Source organism: Scyliorhinus canicula, chromosome 17 (genome assembly GCF_902713615.1).
Source record: "Scyliorhinus canicula chromosome 17, sScyCan1.1, whole genome shotgun sequence".
Taxonomy (NCBI): Eukaryota; Metazoa; Chordata; class Chondrichthyes; order Carcharhiniformes; family Scyliorhinidae; genus Scyliorhinus; species Scyliorhinus canicula.
This window is the reverse complement of record NC_052162.1, coordinates 23,634,304-23,654,896: the sequence shown is the minus strand read 5'-3', so window position 1 is coordinate 23,654,896 and position 20,593 is coordinate 23,634,304. Positions and strand designations below refer to the sequence as shown.

At 47.8% G+C, this 20,593-nt stretch overlaps 1 protein-coding gene across 2 annotated transcripts in view; it reads right to left on the bottom strand.

Moving 5' to 3' along the window:
- Positions 1-617: 617 nt before the first annotated feature.
- col4a5 (collagen, type IV, alpha 5 (Alport syndrome)) overlaps positions 618-20,593 on the bottom strand; it is a 276,713-nt gene continuing 256,737 nt past the window's right edge. For both annotated transcript variants that reach the window (XM_038774450.1, XM_038774451.1), the window contains 5 exons: positions 20,330-20,542; positions 18,302-18,479; positions 14,679-14,793; positions 9,910-10,082; positions 618-4,093 (listed from right to left, as the gene is read on the bottom strand). In XM_038774450.1, coding sequence (XP_038630378.1) covers positions 4,012-4,093; positions 9,910-10,082; positions 14,679-14,793; positions 18,302-18,479; positions 20,330-20,542 — 761 coding nt within the window. In that variant the 3' untranslated portion in view covers positions 618-4,011. The remainder of the gene's footprint in view (positions 4,094-9,909; positions 10,083-14,678; positions 14,794-18,301; positions 18,480-20,329; positions 20,543-20,593) is intronic.

Here is a 20,593-nt window from a genome sequence, read left to right as displayed (position 1 = left end):
ACCACAATCCCCTCAACTATGAAGGCACAGGTTCATCTTGCTTCCCCCCTACATCCAGTGTGAACCAGCTTTTATGCGCTTGGAATAATTCCCTAATCTTTCCGCATTGGTGGCAGCTCCCCTCAGTTAAATCATGGGGAATGTAAGGAGAGACAGAGAGGGGAAAGATGTGCTTGGTCGTGGCATCGTGCTAGAAGTGGCAAAAATGGTGGAGGATGATCCACTGAAATTGACGGCTGATGGGATGGAAAGTGAGGACAATGGGAATCCCATCATGATTCTGGGAAGGTGGGGAAGGGTTGGGAATATAAGTGCATGAAATAGAACTGAGGCAGCTAAGAGCCCGCCAAGGGGCAGTGGGGTTGAGGGTCTTAGGTTGAAGAAAAGGGGAAATATATCAGACAGTATAGGAGGTTGCATTGTTCATAGGTGTTTGAACATGGGAAGAAGAGCATAACTCCAGAATCCTGATATGGATAGCTCACTTTTGTCAGATACATGAAACTTGGGTCAGGATTTCCAAACACTTCAGATTTAAACTGAAAATCTATCTGTGTAAACGTTGTACTCTGATGTAGAGTTCAGCAATGTGTTTAAGAATGGAATGCAATTTTCTGTTTAAAAACTAATTTTATTGAAGCTTTTTAAAATACATACACTTTACCACACAATGCAGGCCTTAAGATACCTCCAGGCACAAATGATCTTAAACGATGGAAAACAATCTAATCAGTAACAATCATAATTTAGAATGACTGAGTAGAATGTAAATCAGAAGCTGATTTATTTCAAAAGCATGCCCTGTCTCCTGGACATTGTTGCAACTGACCCCGATATTGAACAGTACGTGTGGGAAGAAAGGAGAATAAAGAAATAAAATCTCTCCGTCCAATGCCTCTAAATTGCTCCACTTTCTCCTGGAGGATTTGCATTGTCAGTACACTAACAAAATGTAATACGTCTGCCTTCATCCCAGACAATCGGCTGCATGGATCAACAGGTTACAGGCCTAGTTTCTGTTCCTTTTTGCAATCTTCCATAAATCCGCACAGTTAGCTTGAATAACTAACTACATTACGGCACAGTGGTTAGCACAAGTTCAATTCCGAACTCGGATGACTGTCTGTGTGAATTTGCAATTTCTCCCCTTATCTGCGTGGGTTTTTCCCGGATGCTCCGGTTTCTTCCCAGCCCAAGGATATGCACGTTAGGTGGATTGGCTATGCTAAATTGTCCCTTAGTGTCCAACGGTTAGGTGTGGTTACGGGGGATTGGGCCTAGGTAGGGTCCTCTTCCAGAGGGTTGGTGCAGACTCGATGGGCTGAATGGCCTCCACCTGCACTAAAGGCATTCTTTGATTCTTCTATGATTACTCTCTTTACCTCACAATTTTGCTGATGTATTATGGAGTGAAGCATGCATAGATTCATATAGCATGTCAAAAACTACAGCAATATCACCATAATCCAAAAAGCAGATGACTGATACCAACGCTTGTCTGGAATCTCCCACAGTCAATCCCTTGGTTTCTCCCTATAAAGCTGCCCAACTGGTCCTGAAATACAGTCAGTTCCGTTCTGTGGAATTTTCTCTGCTGGGATCCGGATTTAAAAAGTTGAAAACATTACCATACCAAGGGCTGGATTCACCCAGTGGTAAGAGGATATGAATGGAAATGTAAAGATCCAAACACAAGGTCTCCATGCAGAAAAAAACTCTATGAGAAGAATTGCCCTATGCTTTGTTTCAATTGCTTTTTATTATCTTGTTTTTTTAAGAGAAAGTAGACAGTACTGGAGGGAATCAGCCCACAATACTGTAGTGGTAGGTAAATTTCCTTTTAGTGATGACAAATGCAACCAGCCCAGTTTTTTGATCTGCTTGATGCTTCTGCAACACTAAAAGTAACATCACAGTGATTAGACGTAAAGTTATTTACACCATTTTTCAAGAGCCTTTTAAAACTAGAGGGGAAAAGTTATGACATTCCTGTGATTGTGTGAATTAGGCACGAGTCAGGTCATCTTTCAGGCATCCCCTTTGGCTGCTGAAAGCAGATCACTACACAGGTCAAATGGGGGTTTAATGTCTGTTTTAAGATGCTTGTGATAAATTGGATAGTGCAGTGCGAAGCACAAGCTGTTGTCCTGGAAACAGGAGTGCTCCCACTGATTCCAACGTACTCACAATCAACACATCCCATTGCTGCTGCAGCTCCAGCCCACCACGGGATTAAACCTCCGGGCTGGTGGTAGCAGATCCGCCTGCAACAATGTAAAATGGGTGGACATGCCGGAGAGGGCCAGCAGCAATGCCAAATAATGTAAAATTAGACCCAATTTCAGGCGATAGCCATCAGCACACCGCCACAGGCCAGGTGCACGAAAATGGATCACAATTGACTTTTGGATCGTGTAGTCACAGCCAGCTGACTAAAGAGCCGCAAAGGCTCTTCAACAGGCTGTGGATTTGTAAACAGTGGTGTTGTTGGGTAAGCACACCATGAGACTAGCAAACCACGTCGAAAGGAAGTGAGACTTTGGATTGCTCCAGTCAACCATCAGCGGCCTGCTATCAAGATTTGCCAGGCCGTGGGAAAGGAGGCGCATTAAGATGGGAGCCATCTGGGGGAGGGAGGGGGCGTGACGGGGAAAGGAAAACTACCGAATAACGGCTAAATCAGGTGAATAAAATTACTTTAAAAAAAGTTTTTTTTCTAAGTTAATCAAAAGAACAGTTAAAAGACACGTACTTTTAAGTCAATGTTTCCTTTATTTCAGATTTTTTTTTGTTTTATAAAGTCGTTTGGAACTGTTCTGGATAATATACAAGGAAGAACACTTTTGGAGAGAGACACATCTTTGCTGAAGTAAAATAAATGAACCTTTGGTAAACTTTTTGTGTGTGTTGCTCTATGGTAACGATGGTGGGAAAAAGACAGAAAACTAGGACCAAGTGGGATCTGATTTGATTGCAAATGGTTTATAAACACAGTTCGGTCTCTCTTCACAGGCACTTCTTATGGCTAATCATTTTACATAATTTCAGACAATACAAAAAAGTATATTTAACATTTAAAGGCCCCTTAGGAAAGCTGTAATTATGTAGCATAGTGTATTTTTTTGCATATTAAAAACCCCTGATCATAACTACAAATACAACTTTTTTTACAATTTCCAAAAAAACCTTTTAATAATTGAAAACTGCAGCTTGTTTTAAAGGGAGGACGATGGGTCAGGTGAAGGGAACATTTTCAAATTGCTTGCAAAAAGCAAAAAAAAAAATCAGTAGTTCAATAATAAAGTGGGGAATCCTGTAAAGTGAATCCAATAGTATAAAATACTGCAATTTCTTTTCCACAATTCTGCTACTTTTAACAAAAATAGGTAAAAATGCTAATTTAGCCGTTAATATGTGAAGCACAAATTGATGTTATTGGTGATAATGGTGACGCTGAGATTCTTCAAGTGATAAAAGCCTGGATACATCATATACACATTTTTCAGTACTTACAAAAAAAAACCGAGGAAGAAACAGGTTGGTTATTAATTATTAATATTTAAGAACCTGGATGCAGTAGTTGGTTAGTAGCACCATGAGAAAAAATTGCTTTCAAAAACAAACAAAAATAAAATGAAGATGTAAGCAGTCTTGTTGTTGTAATGTTTTCAGTGCATTGCTCTTAAATTGACAGAAAGTGCCATTTCAGGGTCACCTCTTCCCACTAATGAAACAGAAGAACAAGGAAGCACCACTGTTACTTGTCCCACAACGCTGCCGTCTCTTGCTTGTTACTTTCCAAAATGCACTGATTACTCTTTACATGAGGTACGTACAAACGGATATTATGTATGAACAGTTTTTTTTTTGTTTTTCTGTTTGTTTTTGCTTCGCACAGTAGCACCATTGTAAATGGAAGACAGAGCGCCCTACAGTTTTTTTTATTTATTGAGCTGGATTTCTTCTTCTCAGCCGATTTCGGTTGTTGTCTCAATGTCGGTTCCCAATGCATTACGTCCTTTTCATACACACTTGACAGCGGCTCACCCGTGTTCGGAGTTCTCCAGCTTTCAGAGTCTCGGACTGCGGTTTACTGTTGTACAAAAGGAACAAGTGAGAAAGTAAAAACCTAACTAATTTTATAACACAAGTAAAGCCACCCATTCTGTACACCCCAACACCACCCCACCTCTCCTGGAGGTACTGGCATACACTGGAAGACAGTTCCTGGAGTGCTGCAGGCTATTCAAATGCTGCCACAGTGGAGCCTGATTGGATCATCACGTGATAGCCATACATGCATTTCCAGCAGGGCATGTAAGATGATGGTCTGAAATTAGGAATTTACCTTGAATTCCTCCCCCAGGTTCAGAAATACACAAGACCAGCTGTAGTGATTATTGTCAATTCAATACAGGTCGAGATCTTTATTTTTTAATACCACATCACACAGTACACTAATTATTATTATACATTTCTGGCAGCCACCCTCACCAGACGGGATTCTCTGTCCCCCCCCCCACATCAAGAGTGGAATTCTCCGACCCCCTGCCGGGTCAGAGAATCAGCGCAGCGCTGCACGTATTGCACCACGCCGCCGGGTCGCAATTCTCCGGGCCGGTATGGCCGGCACTCCTATTCTCCTAGCCGGGTGGGCCGAGCGGCCGTCAACAAAAGCCGAGCCCCGCCGACGCCGTTCTAACTGCTGTGGGCCGGTGGGATGTCGGCATTGAAGGGTCCGGGTGCAGCCTATGGGGGAGGGGTCCGACCCCCGGGGGGGTGGGGGCCTCCGTAGTGGCCTGGCCCGCGATTGGCAGGCCGGCCTCTCGGCCCCCTTTCCTCCGCGCGAGCTCCTGTAGCCCTGCGCCATTTGGCGTTGGGGCTGCCGCGGGGAAGAAGGCCACTTCGCATTAAATAGTTGGTGCCCGCCCAACTGCGCATGTGCTAGTTGGCGCCGGCTCAACTGCGCATGCGCGGACCCGGCGGCACCAGGTTCAGGCCGGGATCGGCAGCTGGGGCAGCGGAGGCCGCTCCAGCACCGTCCTAGTCCCCTGTGGGCTGCTGAATGGGGTCCCGGAACGGGGGCCAATGCTGGAGTAAAACCTTCCCCTTTTTACTCCGGCGTTGGCACTTAACCGCCTGTTGGGAGAATCCCACCTCAGTTTTCTGGTACGGCGCACGCCCCTGCCGGCAGCGGTATTCTCTGTCCTGCCAGCCAGCCAATGGGGTTTCCCATTGTGGACAGCCCCACGCCGTTGGGAAATCCCCGCGCGTGTTGCGTTGCCGACGCAACGGAGAATCCCGCCAGCGGAGAATCCAGCGCATCTTTTTAAAAATGACTGAATCACTTTCTACCCATCAGAACCTGGGGAAGTGACATCTGGATATTTTGACGTATATAATAATTGAGCCAGGGCAGATCCAGTGGTTCCACCGCACACTGCTCCAGATCCCATTACAACCTTGCTTCAAATATGGACAAAAGAACTAAATTCAAGAGATGAGGTGAGAGTAACTGCCCTTGACACCAAGGCAGCATGTGGCATCAGGCACAACCGTCTCCGGCTGCTCCATAAATGACCACCTCTCCATCATAAGGTCAGAAGTGAGGATGTTGCTGATGATTGGACAACGTTCAGTACCATTTACACCTTCTCGATACTGAAGCAGTCCGAGTCCACATGCAGCAATACCTGGACATCATTCAAGCTTGGGCTGACAAGCAGCAAGTAACATTTGCCACACACAAATGCCAGACAATCGGCCATTTCCAATTCAGCAACAGCTGATGGAGATGATGGTGATCCCTTCTCCTCCAAGTTTGAAAATCTCTGCTGAGGACCCATGCATTCCTGCAGCCTGCCCATTCTTCATGTGTTTAATAGCAGCTTTGACTTCGTCCACGCTTGGTTGGAACAATAGAACATAGAACAGTACAGCACAGAACAGGCCCTTTGGCCCTCAATGTTGTGCCGGGCTTTGTCCGAAACCAAGATCAAGCTATCCCACTCCCTGACATTCTGGTGTGCTCCATGTGCCTATCAAATAACCGCTTGAAATTTCCTGAACTGTCCGACTCCACTATCACAGCAGGCAGTCCATTCCACACCCTAACCACTCTCTGAGTAAAGAACCTACCTCGGATATCCCTCCTATTTCTCCCACCCTGAACCTCATAGTTATGCTCCCTTGTAACAGCTATATCCACCCGAGGAAATAGTCTCTGAACGTCCACTCTATCTATCCCCCTCATCATCTTATAAACCTCTATTAAGTCGCCTCTCATCCTCCTCCGTTCCAAAGAGAAAAGTCCTAGCTCCCTCAACCTTTCCTCATAAGACCCACCCTCCAAACCAGGCAGCATTCCTGGTAAATCTCCTTTGCACCCTTTCCAATGCTTCCGCATTCGTCCTATAGTAAGGTGACCAGAACTGCACAAGTGGATGATTCAACCAAATTTATTATTAAATATGGTAAAACAATTATCCCCCCCCTCTTAAATTATCCCAAACAACAATAACACTCCCAAGATTCTTAACGCTACCCGTGCCGATGAACTCAATCGAGCTGTGGCTCCAATTCTCTGAGTTTCGGTTGTCTCAGGGCCTTCTACCAGGAAGGTGGGTCTCGCTCGCTGGCTCCTTCCACCATCTGGTCTGTCGTCCAATCTTCGCTGCTACCTCTGTGTCGAGTCTTCGCTGGGGACGGTCCTGGGTGGTTGATCTTTATACCCCTATTCGTGCCTTTCCAGAAAGTTCTCCGGCCCTCAGCCAATGACGTGTCAGCGCCGCAGTTGTGACACCCAATGGAGTTGCCGGTTACAACTCTGCAGGCTACCTTGACCCCACTCTCAGTGATCCATCTCTAGGTGCACTGCTCGCACGTTGCCTTACCCCATTGGCAGTAACTAGGTGCCAGAAAGTCCAGCTTTATCTGGGCAATCCACAACAATCGATCCATTTGAATAGGACCGATAATCTCCTGATGTCTGTTGACAGGACAGGCCCAGGCATGTCCCAGCAGTCTCTCTGTGTTCAGAATATTCAAACTTTTTCAAGTTTGAATTCCCAGGCCAGCCTGGAGTTGACTGTGGCTTGATTTAAAATGTTCAATTCTTAATTTAGAGTGTTCAATCTTATATCGGGCCTAAAATTCAGGCCTCTGTCCATTTTTCCACACCCTCCATTGCACCGGTCTCGATATTGTTCACTCCCCGCAGGATCAGGTTCCATATTCTCCGGGGCTACAGCCACTCACCAGGACCCCCTTCGACAGCACCCTCCCAACCCACCACCTCTACTGCCTAGAAGGCCAAGGGCAGCAGACGCACGGGGAACGCCCTCCGCCCCTGACTACCCTGACCCAGAAATACAACAGCCGTTGCTCCACTCTCTGGTAAAGATGTTTCTGCTGAATTTCCTATTGGGGTGTTTAAAATCATCTTTGATTGGGAGTTGGGGGATTTTCTCAAACACATCCTCATCTATGGTTTCATCCTGGTTTAGGAGTTCTCTATCAAAAGCTGATGTTTTCTCTGTCTCTCAAGAAGGTTCCATCCTTACTCTGGACCGGTTTGAGGCCTAGGGTATTGGGTTCATATGTTGTCTTGGTGGCATTGAAAAAGCCCCGGATGTCATGCCTGTCAGTGAGGAGTTGCAGCTCCTCAGCTTTCTCAGTCCACCATTGCTCTTTGATTTCCTTAGTTCTTCTTTGTACCTCCGCCTTGGCTAATTGATTAGCTCTCCGCTTTGCCTTGCTGGTCATCTCATTTAGCCAGGTGTGGAGAGTGGCATGGTAGCGCAGTGGTTAGCACTGTTGTGTCACACCTCCAGGGTCCCAGGTTCGATTCCCAGCTTGGGTCACTGTCTGTGCGCAGTCTACACGTTCTACATGTGTCTGCGTGGGTTTCCTCCGGGTGCTCCGGTTTCCTCCCACAGTCCAATAATGTGCAGGTTAGGTGGATTGGCCATACTCTTAGTGTCCAGAAAGGTTAGGTGGGGTTACATGGATTATGGGGATCGGGTGGAGGTGTGAGCTCTTTCCAAGGGTCGGTGCAGACTCGATGGGCCGAATGGCCTCCTTCTGGACTGTAAATTCGATGATTCTCTTCTTGTCGATGAGGCCTTGGATTGTGTGAGCATTCTTCTCAAACCAGTCTCAGCGCTTCTCGGGTCTTGTAGCCGATGGATTCTTCACAGATTGAGATGACGGGTGTCTTCATCTCTTCCTAGTTTTCCTCCACTCCGTTAGAATGGACACTTTGGAGGTTTGAAGAAGATATTGTTGGAGGTTCACTAGCATGCTTGGCTCTTGAAGCCGCTCAATGTTGATCATTTTTCTGAGCGGTTTCTTCATCTTCTGCTTCTGGTGGAGTTGGATAGACAGAGGAGTGGGTGAATCAGTGGCCTGTCCAGCAGTGACCTGCACTGGTCGTCATTTTGGTGAGGGCATCTTTTTGGTTGCGGGATCGGATGATGATAAAGTGCCAGTGCTTTAATTGTGGTGGCCATTTTAATATTTGCATTACTCTGATTGGAGGAGTAGTGACCTCGCAGGGATGTCTAGGGTCAGTCTAATTTTATTGACGCCAGTGAGATTTTAGTGTCAAGATTACTTGTTTTTTTTTAATAAACAATTTTATTGAGGTAGTTTTTGGCTTTGTAAACAGTTACAGACATCAACAGAAAGAAAGCAAAAAAGGCAAAAATGTGCAAACATCCATGTACTTTCAATACTTCAATCGTAACATACTGCACAAGCCCGCTCCTCACCTGCCATTTTATCCCTCCTACTCTACTCTACTCCCGCAAAGAAGTCAATAAATGGTTGCCACCTCCGGGTGAACCCCTGTACAGATCCCCTCAAGGCGAACTTAATTTTTTCCATACCCAGGAAACTCGACATGTCCGCAAGCCACAACTCAGTCTTCGGGGGCTTTGAGTCCCTCCACGCAAATAGTATTCGTCGCCGGGCTATCAGAGAAGCAAAGGCCAAAACATCGGCCTCTTTCTCCCCCTGGACTCCCGGGTCTTCCGAAACCCCAAAAATTGCCACCCCTGGATCCATCGCCACCCTTGTTTTTAGCACCTGGGACATGCCGTCCGCAAATCCCTCCCAGTACCCCCTCAGCTTAGGGCATGCCCAAAACATGTGAACGTGGTTCGCTGGTCCTCCCGCGCACCTAGCGCATTTGTCCTCTATCCCAAAGAATTTGCTCATCCGAGCCACCGTCATATGGGCCCGGTGAACGACCTTAAATTGGATCAGCCCGAGCCTAGCACATGTCGCGGTCGAATTTACCCTACTCAGGGCCTCTGCCCACAGCCCGTCCTCCATTTCCCCGGCTATCTCCTCCTCCCATTTAAGTTTCAGTTCCTCCGTCTGGGACCCTTCCTCCCTCATGAGCACCTTATAAATACCCGAGACTCTACCCTCCCCTTCTTCCCCCCTAGAGACTATTCTGTCTAGGATCCCCATTGGCGGGAGGCGTGGGAAAGATGGGACCTGTCTACGAACAAAGTCCTGCAACTGTAGGTATCTAAAATTATTTCCCCTTACCAGCCCAAATTTCTCCTCAAACTCGCAAAGCTCCCTTCCAGGAACACACCCTTCCCACCCCCACCCGCCGCCATAGTTAAGATTACTTGTGATGGAAATTTGGTGGTAAATCTAATACAGCTTCACATTTGCTGTTGAGATTTATATAGAAAGAATGATCACTTTGGTGAGTACCAGAGGATTCCTGGTGATGGAGTAACATGACTCAACAAAAGGTGATAGCTTTGTTCATGAAAACTTAACATAAGCAGGAGTAGCCATTTGTTTAACGGTTGTACCATTAGCTGAAACCAAATAAGAGGGCACTCAAAGATGCACGCAATTGTTTGCTACAATTTGGCTTTTTCTTACCTGAACATCTCCGCCACCTCAACTGTGGCTAGCCAGAAGCTGTACGAGTTGGCATAATAGCTGCAAGTGCCCCGGCCATGACATTCGATGAATGGTGCAGATCGGAACTCCTCCAGACAGGAGCCAGGGGAAGCTAAAGCTTGGCCAGATCCTTCAGCACCAGCACTGGTGTGCTGCGAAAAGCAACAAAACCAAACAGAAAAATACGTTTGACATTTCGACCCATTTAATGTTTCATTCTTAATGTTGCTGATCTTTCAATGATACTTCAGGTGTATGTTATTAAGCCTAACTCTCAGGCACCAGCACTATCATAGGAACTGTACCTATTCAAATTAAGCATCGTATTATCAGTGCAGTCGCCCACACAATTACCATTACATGGGTAGTATGTCCCACAGATATTTAGAGATGTTTGGGAGGAGGTTGCCAACCAATGCAATTCCAACAACATACAAAGCAGGACCTGACTACAGTAGAGAAAAAAATTCAGCCTCCTCACGAGGTGTGCTGAGATAGAGAATCCCTGCGCACATCTCCCGTTGTTGAATATTTTTCACAAGCTGAGCCATATGCCCGGTTTTTCACTATCTGGGGGGATATCCCGAGTTGAGAAATATTCCTGTTTGCTGCACCGGTCTGTGGTCAGATCCATCGTCCTTGCAAGCAGATCAGAGGTGGCCATAGGGGCAGCCCAGTTCCAAGATGTGCGAGTTAAAAGGCCTGCCTCAGTTCTCTGGGACTTTATCCCAGATGCTTGGTTACATGTTAGGCCCTGTAGCCCTCACAGCTCATCAGCCCCCTCATCTACTTCCCATGCCAACTCAATCTAATTCCGGCCCCTCACTTACCCATCCCAATGACCCCCTCATACCCGCCATGCCAACTCATGGCCCTTCAATTCCCAGTCACCCCAGTTGGCATTGAGTTGGTATGGGGGCTATAAGTGGCTTTATGGATTGGTGCAAAGTCATGAGTTGGCATTGAGTTGGAATAGAAGGGGCATGGGTAAGGCTTATTAAATTTACCTTTTGTTCCAGAGTGTCATTTTGAGTACAGAGTGTTATCATAAGACATTCTCCTATGTAATTGCTTTACTGACATCTGTTGAGGTTCTGAGCATGTGCGGGCTTTGGCAGGTGTTTGAATCTGGGAGAGGGTGGCCTGTAAGCAAGACCTGCTGTTTTCATAGTTATAACGGTTACTACTGTTTTGTTGAGTTACTGTTATTATCAAACTTTGTTATTTATTTAAATAAAGAAGTTCCTTTTTTTTAACAATGCACTCGACTACCTTGTTTGTGGTGTCAATTTACCACACTTTCAAAAGTTCCCGAACCCAGACTACAGGGTGGAAGTGAGGGCTTAAGTGGGCCGGTGCAGACTCGATGGTCGAATGGCCTCCCGCTGCACTGTATGTTCTATGTAAATTAAATAGAAAAGCCAGCTGTCAAATCTGCCGCATTAAGTGCATGACCCCTCCGATACAAGTGAATCATGAGTCATGGAGAAGCTGGCCAGACTCCACCTAATGCATATTTACAGGAACTATTTTGCAAAATTGTTCCGATAAAGGGGTTAGGGGACGTTGGATGATGCACTTAATGCGGCAGATTTGACAGCTGGCTTTTCTATTTAATTTACATAGAACATACAGTGCAGCGGGAGGCCATTCGACCCATCGAGTCTGCACCGGCCCACTTAAGCCCTCACTTCCACCCTGTCCCCGTAATCCAATAACCCCATCTAACCTTTTTGGACACCAAGGACAATTTAGCATGGCCAATCCACCTAACCTGCACTTCTTTGGACTGTGGGAGGAAACTGGAGCACCCGGAGGAAACCAACACAGACATGGGGAGAACATGCAGACTCCACACAGACAGTGACCCAGACGGGTAATTGAACCTGGACCCTGGCGCTGTGAAGCCACAGTGCTAACCACTGTGCTACTGTGCTGCCCATCTTCCCCCTTAGGAAGCTGAAAGCCCTCCTCCCATGATAACTCCAAGTGTACTCCGCATCTCACATACAGTACAACAGGAACACATACAACACTGGGCTCAGCAATACCAGAGGAAGACCCATGTTCACTGAGGCATTGGAATTGTTGTTTTACAGACTTCCGTAAAGTGCTGAATCCAAGCATGGGTGGAGGGACAGCGCTGACATGGAATGGTTGGGTCAAATAATCGGTGTTGCAGCTTCTATTGTGTTGTTAAGTATGGACTTCAGAGTGGCTGGAAGACAAAGGCCATAAACCAGACCAAGGGTGGGATTTCCCAACCCTTCCCACTGGCAGTATCTTCCGGCGTCCCCACGACGGGTTCCCTGGCAAAAAGCTGTCGACATCGGCAGGACGTAAACATCCCACCAGCGGCCAACATGGCGGGTGGGGACTGGAAAGTCCCACCCCAATAGTGGAGCCCAATGATTCAACCCTGTCCTTGTTTCCAGGGCCAAACAATGGGGGGGATGGTGGTCAAAAGTACACTGTAATCACAGCATCATGGTGGGTAATGACCTACTTTGACCCTGTGTACACTCGCTACAGAACAACTCAGGGAGGCTTGCAGGTAAAGAATGTTCAATCAATGATGCTCTGACCTTTGGGGAATTCTACAATCTGAATAAATATAATTCTGCTGTTTGCGGATGTTCATTCGGAAAACGATAAAGGCATGTACTCTTGCAGGCAGGAAATGTGCTTCTAAAGACAGCATTTTGACTGATATAATAGATAATAATAAAAAAAACCCCACAAAATGCTGGATAAATTCAGCAGGTCTGGCGGCATCTGTGGGGAGAGAAACAGGGTTCATATTTGAGTCCGTACGTCTCTTTTTCAGAGTTTCCAGAGATCTTGCCAGAGCTGCTGAGTTTATCCGGCATTATTTGTTTTTAGGCACTGACAAACTTGTGTTGTCAGCAGCAAGCTAATGGCAGCCAGCCTCCAGGGCAAGTAGTCTGTTGCAGTAATGTTTGCTGCAGCCATGACAATCTTTCCACCAGACTGTTTCCAGGCCGTCATCGGGGCAACATTACATCAGTAAATAAAGCACGATGCTGTGGATAACACCCCCCCCCAACCCTCACATGGCTAATCTGATCGATTTAACTCCACTTTCCTGCCAGTCGTCGATAATCCTTGACTCCCTTGTTTTGAAACTGTGCCCCTAGTTCTAGATTCCGCCCACGAGAGAAAGCATAATTTAATTTTATATTAGTGCAATGTTGATTTTCTATTGAATTGATTTTTACTTAACCAGGTTCTACAGAGCAACCCTACAGAAAACAGAAGACCACAAATACTAGGAGCAGCATTGATCATTCGATCATTCAACCCATCGAGCCTGCTTCACCATTCAATAAAATCATAGCTGATCTGACTGTGCCCTCAACTCCACTTTCCTGTCTGTCCCTGTTTAGACACTGTTAGACACTTTAGGGGCTGTTTAGCACACTGGGCTAAATCGCTGGCTTTGAAAGCAGACCAAGCAGGCCAGCAGCACGGTTCGATTCCCGTAACAGCCTCCCCGAACAGGCGCTGGAATGTGGCGACTAGGGGCTTTTCACAGTAACTTCATTGAAGTCTACTCGTGACAATAAGCGATTTTCATTTCATTTCATTCATTTCATTTTCATTTCATTTCATAACCCTTGACTCTCTCGTCTATCAAAGATCTGACAAACACTGCCTTGAATAATTTCAATGACCCAGCCTCCACTCTCTCTGGGGAAGAGAATTCCAAAGATTAACCAGCCTCTGAGAGAAAAGGGGTGGGATTCTCTGACACCGATTTTATAATTGGGGATCGGGCAGATAATCCCTTTCTACAATGGAATCTGGGTTGGGGGGGGGGGGTGGTGGTGTGTGTGTGCACCTATTTTTGCATGCTCCGCCCTCTCCAAAACGGGTTCATCGTGGACACGGCGCACGCCATTGGGACAACCTCAGGACGTCACCAAAAGGCCCTCCCCGATGCTAGCATCTCACTGGCCGGAGGATCGGTGCTGGGGCGCTGCCGATTGTTTTGACATAAAACGCCAAGGATCCTCTGGACATAGCCTGAAAATCGGAGAATCCAGCCCCAGATTTCTCCTCATCTCAGTCTTAAATGGAAAATCCTTTATTTTTAAACTTCCCCAGTTCTAGATTGCCCCCACTTATGCGTAGTGCCTGATGTTTTTGGCCACGATACAGACTCTAAACCTTTCCCCAATTGAAACAAATAAAACAAAAATTTTTTTTTTTTAAAAAGAGTACCCAATTCATATTTTTTCTAATTAAGGGCCAATTTTAGCATGGCCAATCCACCTACCCTGCACATCTTTGGGTTATGGGGCGAAAGCCACGCAAACACGGGGAGAATGTGCAAACTCCACATGGACAGTGACCCAGAGCTGGGATCAAACCTGGGGCCTCGGCGCCGTGAGGCATCAGGGCCAACCCACTGTGCCACCGTGCTGCCGCCAACAGAAACAAACTTAACCCTGACCATGAGTAAGAAGTTGGGGAAAAAGCTCAAATAATGGCATCCTTTTATTGGTACATAGTGGTATAGGTTAAGTCTACGTCAGGTACGGTTTAAACCTGAACAAGAGTGGTCCTCCTTGCTGTTCTTTATGCTTCCCATTACCCCAACGACTATGGCCAGCTTGTAGGCCAGCCTGGCCTTGATGAAAGGTGTGCTGAGAGTCCTGAAAAAAGGGGGATAAATACGATGGGCGGACAAGAAAAGAAACCAAAAAGGTCAAGTCAAAGCATACCATCATGAAGGAGTAACCAATCCACAGCGAGACCCATCCCTCTGGACACGATGGGATCCGAATAGTCTGACTATGAACCGCTATAACTAATGCTGGAGCTTCACACACACTGCACCTACAAAAAGAAAGATTAAGATTAAAATTTGCCCAACCTGTTTTTCTCCTTCTTCTTGCATTCCCTTCTTTAGGTAAGCCCAAATTGGCCAAGACTTCTGATGAAATGTTAGTTTTCCAAGAATGATACATTTCTGTGAGGAGGGACTGGCCCTGAAAAGCTTGACTTCCCCATGAACAGGAGTCTACAACTGCGTTTCCAAGTAAGGCAGGGAAAAAAACTTTGAAGGATAATTAAAGGGGAACCTCCAGTGAGTACTTTTAAATTTGAGATGATGATCCTGGCTTCTGGCAGGCTAGTTATTGGAAGCAATAAACTATTAGGCCTTCAGAAGGGTTCAAATGAGCAACCTTTCTGAAGGTGGTAGGAAGCTGTGCTGGCGATGGATTAGCTGTGGGAAGGAGGTTCAGCTCATTCTATCATGACACCCAAGTCCTGGATCTCCTGATTAGCCTGAGGCTGCAGTTCAGGAGATAACTGGAATAGCATTTAAGAGTCACATGGGTGTGCCTCTAGGAGCTGAGGACAATGTCTCGTTAATGGGAAGAAATCTCATCTTCTTGGAGTTTTAAAGTTGGACAGGTTGGTGACAGCTGGATGGTCCGTCTGGGCATTGTCAGTATACACCTGGAAGCTGATAGCTCACTTTCGGGTGATGGTGCTGTGGGAAAAGATGTACAAATGGTTTAGCCCTATGCAAAACCAGCCCCAGGTATTATCGCAGCACAGTGATCAACTTGCCTAGATGGGGAAGGAGTTCCGGAAGGTGACAAGTGACCAACAAGGGTTTGAGAGCCAAAATGGAAGACCTGGAAAACAGATCCAGGTGTCAGAATCTGTGGATCGTGGGTCTGCCCGAAGGGGTGGAAGGCTCGAGGCCGATGGAGTATTTTGCCATGATGTTGGCGGAGCTATTGGGGGAGGGGGATGATCCCTCTCGATACGAACTGGATCGGGCTCATCGGTCATGGAGGCCTACACCAAAGACGAGTGAGCCGCCAAGAGTAGTAACTGTGTGTTTCCGTAGGTACAGCGTGAAGGAGAAGGTCCTATGCTGGGCAAAGCAGAAGCGGGTGGTGCAGTGGGCTGGAGCTGGCATACGCATATACCAGGACTTTACGATGGAGCTGGCGGGGAGGCGGGCTGCCTTCAGCCGGGTGAAGAAGGCACTGTACATCAGCAAGGTGCAGTACGGCATAGTATATCCAGCTAAGTTGAGGGTGACCAACAAATCCAAGGACTTTTATTTTGGGACGGCAGAAGCGGCGGAGGGGTTTGCGAAGGCAGAAGGACTGTGGCAGAATTGAGAAATGGGACTGAGAGCGGGTCGTGTACCAATGTAGCCTCATGTAACTTTAATTTTTCACTGCATGTTGCTGCATATACTAAATGAGTTGACGCTGTATATTTGGACCAGGGAAGAGTTGGGACTTTCATTTGCAATGATGGTTCTTTGGGGCTTGGGTGTGTATGCTGGGGTTGTGTGCTAAAGGGGATTTCTTGCTTTTCCTGGGACCGGGCAAGGGGGAAGGAGACTCGGGCGGTTTAAGCCAGCCAGTGAACGGGAGTGAGGTGGGGGGAGGGGCTGCGGCCATCGGAGCCTGGTAGAACAGGTTTCGGTGAGTCTAGCCGGGGTGAAAAGTTGGGGGAAGGAACCGAGGTTGGGGGGGAGGGGGGAGGGGGGGGGGGGAGAGTTTGCAAGAGAAAGTGAAGGGGAGAAGTCTGAGGGGGGTGGGGGGATGGGGGGGGAGGCTGTCTACAATTTATGGGTACCATTCACGGTACTCTTTCGGGGATTGGATGGCATTGAATATTAGGGGGAGGGGTTGGGGGATGGACTATAAGTGTCAACGGTGACCAGGGGCGATTCCTGTTTCCTTTTTTCCTCCTGAGGAGGTTTAGTTTTATTTGATGCTTATATTGTCAGGTGGGCCGTTATTTGGGAGGTGGTGGGAGGGTGGGATCGTTGTTGTTGGTAGGGGGATTGACATTGTATTCGTTACCGTTTACTGTTTGTTGGTGGGGGGCAAATTCTGAAGAAAATGTGAAAATGGAGAATAAAAATATTTTTCAAAAAAAGGTAGCTGAACTCATCGAACAATACTTCAGCTTGAGTCAACACTTCCAGCAGAGGAAAGGGTGATCGGAGCAGGAAATAAAATACAAAAGGCGGAAGAGACCCCCCCCCCCCGCGCATTTGTGCGCATTCGTCCGGATCCTCAGCCCAGATATCAAAAATAATACTCGGCCCTGACTTTCTTCACAGACAGGCACTCTCCCTTTGTGAGTAAGTGCTGGCACAGGCCCAAACCTGGGCGGGATTCTCCCCTACCCGGCGGGGCGGGGGGTCCCGGCGTTGTGGAGTGGCGAGAACCACTCCGGCGCCGGGCCTCCCCAAAGGTGCGGAGAATGGGCTAGGCCCACGCCGGAGTGGTTCCCACTCTGCTGGCTGGCACGAATGGCCTTTGGCGCACCGTCAGCCGGGGCCGAAAGGCCTTCGCCGGCCGGCGGACATCCGCGCATGCGCCGGAGCATCAGCGGCTGCTGACGTCATCCGGGCGCATGCACGGGGGAGGGGGTCTCTTCCGCCTCCGCCATGGTGGAGACCGTTGCGGAGGCGGAAGAAAAAGAGTGTCGCCACGGCAGAGGCCTGCCCGCCGATCGGTGGGCCCGATCGCGGGCCAGGCCACTGTGGGGGCACCCCCCGGGGCCAGATCGCCCCGCGCACCCCCCCAGGACCCCAGCGCCCGCCTGCATCGTCAATCCCGCTGGCACCAGACGTGCTTTGATTCCCGCTGGCGGGAGATGCTTGTCAGCGAAGGAACTTCGGCCCATCGCGGGCCGAAGAATCGCCGCGAGGGGCCCGCCGACCGGCGCAGCACGATTCCCGCCCCCACCGAATCTCTGGTGGCGGAGAATTCGGGACATGGCGGGGGCGGGATTGACGCCGGCCCCGGGCGATTCTCCGACCCGGTGGTAGAGGGGCATAGATTGGCATGGATAGTATGAGGGATGGTTGGGGGGCACGAGGTGGAATGGATGGATCATATGGAGTGAGAGCGTGTTTGTGTGGGAGGGGGAGGGGGAGGGGGGGCATTGAGGGATGTTTTATTGTTGTTTTCCCCAAGAGACCAATGCCAGCCTGCCTCACGCCCAAATTCTAATCAGGTTCGCTCTCCCAGGATGAAAATCCCAACTCCCAGGCCTCTTTCAGCCAAGGTTGGGTTCGCGGAGCTGGGAAACGTCTGGACTTTGCACACCCAGAGCACAAATCCTGGCCCAGGATTCAGCTGGAACAGAAGGGATGAAATAAATTTTTTAAAAATTGTCTCACACTAATTGTGCAGCATTATGGTGGGTATTTGTGCAGCTTAACTATACCAGAACATGTCAGGCATGCCGTGCACAAAATGATTGAATTGCGAAACAAATGGCAAAGAGCAGTTTCCTTTTACGATTATATATGGAAACTGTGACCAATTTGAACATTACAGACATAAAACCTTACCTGCTGATAAAGGGTCGGATGTTTTCTCCATTTACTGGGGCCATGCTCATTGGCATTGGCTGAGGTGTTGACAGCCAATAGGAGTAGTCATTCCTTGAGGCAAAGTTACAGACATTGTTGATGTTACAGAACATAAATGGCATTGTACTGAAACGCCGCAGGCAGCTCCCAGCAGTTCCTGAAACAACACATAGCAATAAATGTAGAATCGTTCGATACACAAGCAGGCCATTCAGTCCATTGTTTCTGCCACTTCTTTGAAAGAACTATTATATTAGTCACAGTCCCCCGTTCATTCCCCATCACCCAGCAAATCTTTCTTTTTCAAGTATGAATCTAATTCCCTTTGAAAAGCTATTCTTGAATCCGCTTCCTCGACCCTTATAGGCATTGAATTCCAGATCTTAACTGATCACTGTTTGTTTAAATGTGTGTCCTCTGGTTATCATGGTTCTAATGAACAAGTGAGAATTCAGCTCAAACAGGAATCCCTAGCTAGCTTATCAGTTAAGTTTGGCTCTCCTTCCAATATGTTAGCGGCACTTTCAAAATTGTGGGACGAGATTCTCCGTTTCTGAGGCTAAATGCTGAGACTAAATACGATTGAAAAATCGGCGCTGCACCTGCACCGATTCTGCTACCGTTGAAGGGCTAGCACCGGTGCCATGTGGAACACGATCGATTCCAACGAAAACCAGTGCGGGATTCGCCGGGTCGGTGATTGACACTCAGGAGGCTGACAAGCTGCAGCCATATATACACATTACAATCTCCACACACACTCATCGCAGCCAACAAGATGGCACTGGTTGTGCTGGAGCTTGCCCATACAGCTGATGGGTTGTCTGGGGCCAGAGAGCTCCCAGGGTAGTGCCCGGGGGGGTGGGGGGGGGGGGGGGGGGGCGGGGCCGGGGGACACCTATACGATCCGTCGCACTATATTCAAAGTGGTCTGTTAGTGGTATGCGAAGCTGTATGGCTGCCTTGCCGGCTGCGGCAATGGTGCTCCCTGCCCGTCCACCCTGACCCCACAGCCACTTCCCACTGCTCCCCCCGGCCCTGGCAGAAGCCCCGCAGCCAGCGGCACAACTCAGCAAACTATGGCGATGTTGGACACCTTCCGTCCCCATTCTCTCTCCCTCAGCAGCCGCCACGTCGGTGTCACAATTTTTAAAAGCACAAGTGAACCGTGCCGTCGGGAACTCGGCCCATCGGAGGCAGAGAATCGCGGAGAACCCGGAGAATACCGAGTCGCGACTTCTAATGATATGCAAATGGTGTCTACGTGTACATGCGTTCCGGAATGCATTGACACCGCTGTCGAAGTGCTGGAGCATTGCGATTTGGCGTCAAATTGGCACCTGCTACGATTTCGGAACTGATTCTCCGCCCAATCGCATTTCCCAATTTTGCTGTCGGCTAACGGAGAATCCCACCCGTGGTCTTTTACTTTTAAAACTGCTGCATTTAGCTACATCACCCCCAACGTCTAATGTTTCTCCATTAATTGACCATATCTTGGCCACTTCAGCTCAAGCTTCTTATTGTTGCTTGGGTCTGATCCACAATGATGACATTTGGCTCCACGCTTATGAAGTTCTTTGGAACATTCTCTATGTTAAATGCACAATAAAAGTGCAATGTTTTTACTGAGATCCTACATGTTCTGAGTGGGAAGGTTGGCCAAGTGGGAAGTGGCAAGCTGGAGATGGGAAACAGGGTGCTGGAGGTAAGTAGAATGAGTTAGTAAGTTATTAAAAGTTAGTCAGGGTTCATAAGAGGATTTTCGGGCCAGTTAGGTTCAAGGCCGTCAAGAGGCTTTTAATGGAATAATTACAGGTCAGCTACATAACCCACCCTTATAATATGTTTTCATATGGGAACATGATTTTTGTTTAACATGCGGCTTTGTTAGGAACGTTTTGGGAATGTTAAATGAGCGAAAACTATAGTGAAGAACTAACAGAATGTTCTGACATCCATTCATTGCATTATTCCTACACCCCAATAATCAGAGATAATTCTTACCCAAATCTTGACCATGTGCTCTCTCATTCCCTTGTACGTAAAGCAGAGAATACCCATCATAGATGATAGAAGTTCCAGCAGGGCAAGATGGCACATCTGTTGACTGACTGTGTCGGGTAATCAAGAATCCATGAGCTACAGAAGAAGATCCAGGAATCCCTGGTCCTCCAGGAGTACCATCTGGGCCAGGTTGGCCTGGGAAACCTCTCTCACCTGTTCAAAAATCATAGTCAAAGCAACAACATTAGCCTGAATTAGTTGCTA